The 10,201-nt window shown below is 44.6% G+C and overlaps 1 protein-coding gene across 1 annotated transcript; it reads right to left on the minus strand.

Annotated features, from left to right (window-relative positions):
- Positions 1–7,358: 7,358 nt before the first annotated feature.
- FAM110B (family with sequence similarity 110 member B) lies at positions 7,359–10,071 on the minus strand. The gene has a single exon (XM_019624061.1). The coding sequence runs from the start codon at positions 9,899–9,901 to the stop codon at positions 8,786–8,788; it is 1,116 nt and encodes a 371-aa protein (XP_019479606.1). The 5' UTR covers positions 9,902–10,071; the 3' UTR covers positions 7,359–8,785.
- Between the last annotated feature and the right edge of the window lie 130 nt (positions 10,072–10,201).

Here is a 10,201-nt window from a genome sequence, read left to right on the forward strand (position 1 = left end):
TAAGTGGAGTATGTCAGACAGAGAAAGACTGACGCAATGTGGTTTCATTTATATGTGGAATCTAAAGAACAAAGCAAACAAACAAACAAAACAGAAACACATTCATAGATACAGGAAACATTTTGATGGTTGCCAGAAGGGAGAGGGTTTGGGAGTGTGGGTGAAAGAAGAGGAAGGGATTAAGAGGTACAAATTGGTTGTTACACAGTAGTCATGGGGATGGAGGGTACAGCATAAGGGATATAGTCAATAATATTGTAATAACTATGTATAGTGCTAGGTGGGTACTAGACTAGTCAGGGGGATCACTACTTATATAAATGTCTAACCACTATGCTGTAAACCTGAAATTAATATAAAATAATATTGAATGACAATTGATAATTGACAAATTTAAAGAGCGGGTGAAGGTGAAAGGAATAAGAGGTTCAAATTTCCAGGTATAGAACAAATAAATCGTGGGAATGTAATGTATAGCATAGGGAATATAGTCAATAATATCATGATAGCATAGTACAGTGTCAGATGCTTGCTGGACTTATCATGGTGATCACTTCTTTAGGTATATGTTGAATAACTATGATGTACACCTGAAACTAATATAATATTGTATATTAGCTATAGTTTTAATAAAAACCTTAAAACAAATAAATTGAGGAGAGTGAGAGCAGAGTAGGCAGCCACTCAGAGGCTAAGGCAGTGGTCCAGATGAAAGGTTTTGGAGGCCTGGGCAGGTTGGGGCATTGAGAATGGACAGAGATTGCAGGGTGATTCCAAACTGCCCAGTCTGTTTATCATAGCTGGCTGGTAGTCTTGGATGAGTTTTTCGTTTCTGAAAACAAAACTTCAAAAGGTTAGTGTTTGCAATTATGATTTTAAAATGTATCAAAAGTATTTTCAAATATCTGTCCACCATAGCATTCTCACCTGTTTTCCACTTAGTAACATTGAAAGCTCATTAATTATCTGTGAAAGTAAAGGCTCTGGAATTTTAACATATCTAAGAGTCTTTCGGAGGGCACTTGTTAAAAAGGCTGTTTGTTGGGCCAGCTCCCTATGATTCTGCCTCAGGAGGTTTGCAGTGAACTTTAGGAATTTGCTTTGTGCTGAGAACCTCAAGAAATTAAAATATAGTGTTTTGCGGGCACACTTTGAGACACAATGTATGAAAGCTGGTGTTTTGATCCTGTCTCCTGCGGGAATGACATGGCAGTCTTTTATGTACTTGCTTCTACATCTTGCTTTTCAATTGAGGCAATCATCAGGACGGTTTAGGTTGTACTATAGTAAAAAGCAACCTACAAACTTTCAGTGGCTTAAGACAGAGTTCATGCCCTGGGGCTTACATATCCATTTCAGGTCTGGGGTCAACAGTTCTGTTCCTCATTGTCCCCAGTCTGGAAAATAATGGCAGCTCCACCTTCTGGAAACTTGCTGGCCACCTTGTTTGGAGGAGGAGAAGATGGAGAATCTGGGACTGGTTCCAAGCCTTCTCCCAGCTGTTACATGTGTCGCCGCCATTCATGGTTCATTGGCCATACCTAATGCTAAGGGGTGTGAAAATGCAACCCTCCCTCGTGAGTCTGGAAGGAGAGGGAAATGGATATTAGAAATAGCGGCAATGTCTGCTCCAGAGGACACAGGAGGCAGAGGAATAAGGCCAAGAGAAGTGGTTTCTGAGCTCTTGTGGAACACTGGGCATCTATGGATGGTGGAGGTATAAAATAATATTAAAAAAGTGGTAATCATTTCCAAAACTGCCAAAAACTTCCTTAGAGAAATGTCTTAATCTTTGTTAAGTATTTTATATCTGCTATGGTTAATTGAAAAATAGTTCATGTATATTAACAGAAGATCTCCTAATTGAAGTTTCTTTCAATATCTGATAGTTTTTGAGATGAGGATCACAGTATAGGAATAACAGAGCATCTGCTGATAAAGGTGGTCCCACTTCACGGATGGGAGGTTAGCAGTGCTTATTCCACAGTTCCCTGATCCTGGTACTTAGTGAGACCATAGAACACTGCTGTCCTCTGCTCCAGCCCCATCTGCCAGTCAACCTGCTCTATGGCCCTGGCTGGTCCCACCATCTCATTTCTCTGCATCACTTTTCTCTTCTGTAAAATAAGACAGAGAGGGACAGTGGGTCACTGATGTCACTCTCAGAAAAACCCAGACGCTTCAGTCCCAAAGTTATCAAATGTGATGAATAGTTTTGAGTCGCTCACTATGTAGAAGAATCACACCATATAGTACACACCATAGTGTGTTAAGCTTCTGAGAAATGTTCTTCAGTATAACTCACTGCAAAGGAGCAAAAGTGACGCCCACCATACTAGATGCTAAACTGGAGCTGTGTCATGATGGAGTAAGTCTGAAGTGTGCTTTATTAACCTGGCTTTGCATTTTGCTTTTTTCCAATTACTGGATGTGTGCCTTTGAGAAGGTGCTTCATCCTCAGGTCCCTCATGGGCAAATGGATTCTAATTTACTTCCAAGGTTCTTGAGCTAACAGAATGAGATAATGTGACAAAGGACTTAGCACCACATCAAAGACATTGGTAGTTTCATGAATGTGGAATGAATAAATGCCCAATGAGTGAAAGACTATCATCATTATTACTATTCTCGTAACTTTGTACTTTGGTACATATCTGGCCACATTCAATTTTGTCAGCTTCTGACAACCTGAACATTTTTTGGAGCTTCCTTCCATTCAGAGAAGACTACTTTTATAGACTTTCTTTCTTTCCCCTACTTAAACTCTCTTGAGCAGCTGGTGCATAAAACGTAAGTCAGTGAACTGTTTGGCCCCCATCAGGCCTTGCCTGCCACCCCACTCGCCATGACAACATGAACCCAGCCTTCTCTGAATTTTCATATCTTCACACCTCAACCTAATGCTCCAAAACCAGCTCTCCATGCTGTCACAAAACCCCGAGGCCAGAAGGACATGCACAGCAAATGGCTGCCTTCCCATTTTATAGATGAGAGAACGGAGGCAAACTCTTAGGCAGATGGTTCTCAGTTATTGGGGGGAAGGGGTTCCTGAAGCCTGCTAAGGCCCATGTCTGTCTGGTTTTTCCTTCTGCTGGGTTTCTGCCAAAGCGGCATGAGCTGAACACTGGAGAGAAACCCTCCATGAAGGTGAGTTGTTCCGAGCCCGACGTGCAGCTGCCGAGCCTGCGGTCTTGCACAGCACAGCTCTTGGACAACACTGCAGAAGCCAAGAGAGCTCTCTGTCTCGTATAGGGCTAAGGGGACAAGTCAGGTTTGACAGTTGCAAAATGGTGTTGAGATGAGTCTTTTCTGAGTTAAGAATCTAATCAGTTCCCCTGGAGCATGTGTAACCTTTTTCATCCTTCCCCACTCCATCTTCTGGTCAGAACACACCATGAAAATCCTCAAGGATGGGGGGGTGGAGTGCTGCTGATTCTCAAAATTGTCAAAATGTGTTTCCTGATTGTTGAATTGTGGCCATTTTTCTCTACTGTTTGCCCTTCTAAAAGTCCTTGCTCAAAATAGACAGGATGTGGCTTCAAAACACAGCACTTCCAAAACGGAAAGAATGCAATTCTAACAGCCTGGTCTCTTTGAACGCAACGGGCTGCTTCTCATTCCCTAATGGAACAGCTGAAGTCTTTTCCTAAATTTTACTGGTCACCCTTTAGGTAAGAATGAAATTGCTGAAATTCTGACTGTTGGAGACATGTTTATGTACACAGGCAGAAGATTAAAATTATGAAGATTAACTCGTTTTAAATACAATACTCAGTCTGCCTCTCCTTGTCTTGAGCTGGGTTGCACGGAGGGCAGAGCTGGAGTTGCTGTTCAGTTCAAGTCCCCTTGCGTCACTTACTTCCTGTGGGATCTTGTTTAAGGGGCTCAATCTCCATGGAATTCAGGTTCTTAACCTCTAAAATGGGGCAATAACTACCACCTTGGGTGATATTCATAGTGTGTATCTGTGATGACATTCATAGTGTAACTAGCATAGAACTTAAATGTGATAGGTTAAACAAAAATCCAGTCAACACTTATTAAGTACTGACTGTATGCTCTGGGCTGCTGTGTTGTGCACTGCCAAACTCCAGGGCCATAGTTCACATCATAATTATCTGAGATTTGTGAATTTATTAGGATAGTTTTTTTTTTTCTGGCAGAAAATGTTTTGAGGAAGGTATAGTGTTTAAAAATTCACACACAGGCACCATAGGCTAACGAAGGCTAGGCCCATGGCCATGATAAAAATTACCATCTAACGGGAAATGGCAACATAGAAACTAAAAAAAAAAAAAATCTCACTAGTCGATAGTTGTGTTGAGTCTTGAAAGAGCAAGTGTCTGTGAGGTCAAGGAGGGGGGAGAAAGCATTCCTCACAGAATGAAAAGCTTCTGAACTTCAGAAGTAGTGGTGATTTTAACACGTCCATACATTCTTTGATATTTCTTCCTTTAAAATAAGAAGCCTAACTGTCCACTTGCTGAGTCGGGCTGATTTAGTGACATGCTTCTAATGAACTTAATGTGGTGGTGGTGGTGGTGGTGGGGAGTGTGACTTAGGATACTCAATCACAAAAGGCATTGCGGTTTCCTCCTTGCTTTTCCTCTTGGGTCTCTCTCTCTCTGGGGGAAGCCAGATGCCAAGTTGTAAGGACTCTTGCCAGTACCACGTGAGCCATTTTGGAATCAGATTCTCCAGCCCCAGTCAAGTCTTCAGATGATATGGCCCTGGCTGACAACTTGTCTGTAGTCAAATGAGACACCCTGAGCCAGAAGCATCTGGCTAAGCCACTCCAGGATTCCCGACCCACAGAAACTGACAGAAAAAAACATTTATTGCTTTAGGTTGCTTAGTTTTGAGAAAATTTGTTACACAGCAATAAACCGTTAATGCAGCGGTAGGAAGTTCCCAGTGGAAGCATCCTTCACTGGAGCCTGGGGCCTAGGATGGGTGGCTGAAGGGGACAGAGAAGATGAGATCTGAAAGGTAAATGCCCAATATTCTTTGTTAAGAAGTTAGGATTTATCCTATCAGCAACATATTCAAGCTGGAGGACATTTATACATAGAGGAGTGACATGACCAGTGTTATCAGCTTTGGCATGAAATGCGATGGAAAGAGATTGGCTGAGGGGAGGGGGCCTTCCAGTTAGAAAGTTCCAGGAACAACAGACCAGGTAAGAGAAGATGGGAGTTTGAAACAAGACAACGGCGAAGGAGGTAGATATGGGAAGATTGTCTTTAAATTTAGTGGTTTTCCAGAGAGAAACAAGCAGTTTCTGGGGCCATCAAGTGCAATCATGCTTCACTCTGCATTGTGTGTGGGGAAAAAAAGTGTAACAACCCTATATTCATACCAAATTATCATCACGACACACACACACACACATGCACACGCGCACAAGTGCACACATACTTCCATACACTAATAGAATGAGCATTTTACTAAAAGGACTTCACAATTAGAAAATGTCTTAGTGTTAGGATTTAATATCAAGTATTTGATTTAGTCCTTTATAGAAACTCTAATTTCCAGAACAAAAAGAAAGTGAGTTCCCTCTTTCCATAAAGGAGATCAAAAGCCTCACATTTGTCCATTGTACAAATAAGGCCATAGGCTATTAGACTGAATATAGTAGGATGATTTACAGCCCTGTTGGACTACAGATTAAATGGGGTTTTGAAATGTTGAAAGATTCAATAGTATCTACGAGTAAAAAACAGCATGGGCAATGATATTAAATTAGCAAAGAAGTGCTCATCTCCCAAACAAACTGGTTTCCTTAGAAAAATAACATCTATTTTTTGTATTTCAGTAGCCCCAGAAAGAGATGGATCTATAATGCTAAGATATGAATTGTTTTTTAATTGGGGAATTGTGGGAGGGGAACAGTGTTAGGGAATTGGGGAAGGGGACCAGCCAAGTTGTTGTTCTTCCATCTTCGTTGTGGAGGGCGCCAGTCGCCATCTGGCTGCCCATCGGCAGTTCGTGGCCCCTAAGCTCAAGGTGCTGTGTTCAATCTGCGGGTGGGCGTAGCCACCATCCCATGCGGGAGTCGAACCAGCAGCCTTGTTGTTAAGAGCTCACACTCTATCCACTGAGCTATCCGGGCAGCAGCTCAGCTCAAGGTGCTGAGTTCAGTCTTAGTTGTGGGTAGGTGTAGCCCACCATCGAACAGGCAGTCTTGTTGTTATACCAGCTGAGCCATCCTGCCATCTGTTGGCAGCTGAGCAACAGCTCAGCTCAGGTGCAGCGTTACTGGCCCATGTGGGAATCCAACCGGCGGTTCTGTTGCTCAGAGCTTGCGCTCTTAAGCTAACTCTTAACCAACTGGGCCACTTGGCCGGCCCTAAGATATTAATATTTTAAATGGCTATATTTCTATCCCAAAGGCGATGGAAGAAAATGTGCACACACACACATACACACATTTTCATTCTATTATCTTGAATGCCCTGTATCATCATCGTTCACAGGTGCACTTCAAAGTGATCTGGGAAGCAGAGCTCTAGTTGAACTGGAAATTAATCAGAGAACTGGAAAGAATTCAAAACCAGTCAAGTCAAGGAACCAAATTTGATTTTCAGAAGGAAAATGCTTATGAACAGTAATAGTTGGGAATCACATCATTTGTTTCTGAAAATCACTTTTTAAATAATGCTTTCTTTTACATTTACATATTACATGGAACTTTTAAAGAAATGTTAACCTTCAAATAATTTGATTCAATAAATACTCATTGAATACCCAATATCCTAATAGGAGATAAGGCATTTTCATTAATAAGAATGACATTTCTCTTAAAATAAAGGTAAAAATCTAAGATCCTTGAGGCAGAGATGCTGTTGTTGACCACAACAGTCCCATTCCTACGGTGAGGCCTGAAAAAGGGAGTCATTCATCAAATGACCTGTTGAAAGAATGAGTGAATGAATGAGTGGACAAATGTATGAACACATGTAAGTTAATGATGTTGGGCTTATATAAATAAGAACAAGGATATACATTTCCAAGGTACGTCTCCACTGTAAGAACTCATAAATATGTGCAAGTGCAGAGTCTAGTGGAAGATGTGAAAAATTCTCATTTTAAGAAAAGACAAAAATAACAGAAGTGTGAACTAAGTAAAGAAGAGGCAGCATATTTTAGGAACCTCGATGTGACTATTTTAGCAAAAGCACATTGCTATAGCTACAATTAAGAACACTGCTGTTCAGAATAATTGTAATATGGTGAAAATAACTTATTAAAATAATGTTTCTTCAAGACAATCAAACATCTTCTTCTGGCTCACAGTCCAAAGTTAAAACTTTCGTGGAGGGAGCAAAGGACAGTACAAAGAGAAACCACCACCATTTGTGCCTGCACCAGAGCTATTTATTAGCATAACTTTCTTTTTTTTTTTTCTTCAAGATTTCATAACAACTGAAGTATGTACAAAGTCTTACAGCATTTACACCATAAGAAGGTTCCTATTAGCTGATGAAGTCTAAGGTAGTGCTCCTGAACTTCAGAGCATGGCTACGATAGCAATGAAGCAGACCACTGCATGTGTGTGTCTCTCTGCGGCCACACCACAACTGTCAGCTGGCTGACAGCTAACGGAAAGACAGGTTATTGGGGAAAGGGGAACAAGTTGATATGCAGCACTAGAGACCATGGGGGGGGGGGCGAAGCTACATAGTGTTTCTACAGTTTCCTAGAGCTGTAACAAAGGTCCACAGCCTGAGAGAATAACATGCAAAGACAACACAACCACACTGCTCAGATATGGTTCAGCTACCAAAGGTGTTCGCTTCTGAATAGGAGGCTCTATCCTGATATGGCTGGTATTTCCATTTGTGTTCATGTCTTCAGATAGCTCAGACCTGCACGAGCCCCACTCCCATCTCCCTAATAAAACAATAACAAAGGGAGGTTTGGAGGGAGGGAAGAGAATCAGCATGGAATTAGTTCTTGACCAAAAAAACAAACCCCCCAAATTTTAAGACACTGAGTAATAGCTTCAGGGTGACCATTCCTGTCAAAAGATTAATAGTAGAAATTTCTGAAGTGACCATCAGAAAAATATCAACAAAACCCCAGACATTGTACCTCCTAGATTTAATCACCTTCATTGTATCTGATTGTCTTTTCTTGGGGTGTTACACAGAACCACCAACATTTACACACTGAATAGGACACAGCACGTAGCGTTGTTGCCCCAACCATTCCGTTAGTAAGTGGCAAGAGAATTTCAATATGTAAGTGATTAACATCAGGCTCACCACTTTCTTCCTCAGAAAACCCAGCCTGGTTCTATCTTAGGTCAGTCACTCTTGTTTGGTAGCAGTTCCCATTGATTTTCCCATTATTTCGGTCTCACACGTAGGCAAATTGGCTTTTTTATTTTAAAAAGAGTCTACTCTTTTAACTTAAAAGCCAGTTGATAAAACTTTTAATTAAGACACAATAGCGTGGGATATAAAAACACAAGAACCACATAAATATTGAAGAAGTTGTATACCGTTTTCCTGTAAACAGTTTTGCTTAAGATCAAAGCCCTAATCAGATCGTGGCCTGAAACTTTTGGCAGATGATGTGTGTTCGGCTAGGCTCTGCAGCGATGGTTGACGCGGAAGCCAGGTCAGTCCCCATGTTGACAGGCATGCAACTTGAAAACATTGCACAACAAGCAACACAAAGAGAGTGGAGAAGCTCACAAGACTTCAAGGAGACCTCACAACCTTCACAACTGCGGATGCACAGAGACCCACCCTCCCTCCTTCGCACGCACTTTCTCTTACACGTGGGAGACCTTCTGTGACTCTCTGGCTTGTTTGATGCTATATAACCACTTGATGATCCTAGCATTTCTCTCGATCGCAGAAATGCCGTATGGCACCCGGTCATTGGCACTGTCATCGTTTCTAAGGTCACTGTTACTGTCCTGAGACTGTTCACAGTCTGAGCTGATCATGCTTGCGCTGCGGAAGTTGAGGGATATGATGTCAGAATTAGCCCTTGCAAAGTTTTCCATGCCCAGGTTCTCCAGCTCTTCGGGGTCCAGTCCGCAGTAGTTGAAGAACCTCTCCACGTCTGCGTCCACCCGGAAGTATCTGTCACTCAAGTCCGACTTGGACCGCTGGAGGGAGGGTCTGCGGCTGACCCCACAAGCCGGTTCCACGGGGTCAGCCTCAGGGGACTTCATGGCGGCGGCGATGGCCGCGACCTTGGGCTTGGGAGGCAGGGGCGGGGCGGAGCTACTGCAAGGGATCGCTTTTAAGGGCTTCGCGCTGGTCGCTCGGCGGATGTCCGAGGAGCTGTGCGAGACGTGCAGGAAGGACTCGGCCGTGTGCTCCAGCAGCCTCCTGCCCGCGTGGGAGCCGCCCTCCTGCGGGCTGCCGCGGCCCTGCGTCGGGTAGACCTTCAGGGACTCGGCGAAGGAGTGGCGGTGCAGGTCGGCGGCGTCGGGCCTGTGCGGCGGCCAGTTGCGCGCGCCGTGCTTGTGGCCCGAGCCCGCGCTGGAGCCCTCCGAGCTGTTGATGATGTTCTTGAGGATCTCGAGCTTCAGCGTCTCGCGCTGCACGCCGCTCTCCGTCTTGGCGCCGGGCGCGAGGCCGCGGAGCGTGGGGCTGCCCAGCGCGCGCCGGGCGCCGGGGCACACCGGCGGCCGCGCCAGCACGGCCGGCTTCACGGGCTCCTGCTTGGCGTTGATGACCTCCTGGCTCTTGACGTACTTGGCCTTGTCGGCCTCGAGCCGCTCTACGGCGCTGAGCCGCTTGGGGTTGGGCTCGGCCTGCCTGCGGAAGTAGTCGGGGCCCTTGTTGAGGATGCGCAGGGGCACGGCCGACGTGAAGGTGCCGGCGGGGCTGACGGGCTTCACCATGCCGCCCGCCTGCAGGGTCTCCGTGGGCATGGCGGGCGGTCTCTCCCCGGCGGCCGTGTTGGACTCTCTTCTGGGCGCCTCCGGCCGCGCTGCACAGACACATGTACTCGAAGCACAAAGGGCGGCGGGCGGCGGGCGGGCCCGGGACTTAGCGCCGGCAGCAGCGGCGGCGGCGGCGGCGGCAGCAGCGCCGCATCTCACGGCCCTAAGATATTAATATTTTAAATGGCTATATTTCTATCCCAAAGGCGATGGAAGAAAATGTGCACACACACACATACACACATTTTCATTCTATTATCTTGAATGCCCTGTATCATCATCGTTCAC

The sequence above is a fragment of the Hipposideros armiger genome, unplaced genomic scaffold (assembly GCF_001890085.2).
Source record: "Hipposideros armiger isolate ML-2016 unplaced genomic scaffold, ASM189008v1 scaffold_575, whole genome shotgun sequence".
Classification (NCBI taxonomy): domain Eukaryota; kingdom Metazoa; phylum Chordata; class Mammalia; order Chiroptera; family Hipposideridae; genus Hipposideros; species Hipposideros armiger.

Bases quoted from the DNA above. Each gene is read 5' to 3' on its own strand.
- FAM110B (XM_019624061.1), bottom strand. From the start codon at position 9,901: ATGCCCACGGAGACCCTGCAGGCGGGCGGCATGGTGAAGCCCGTCAGC.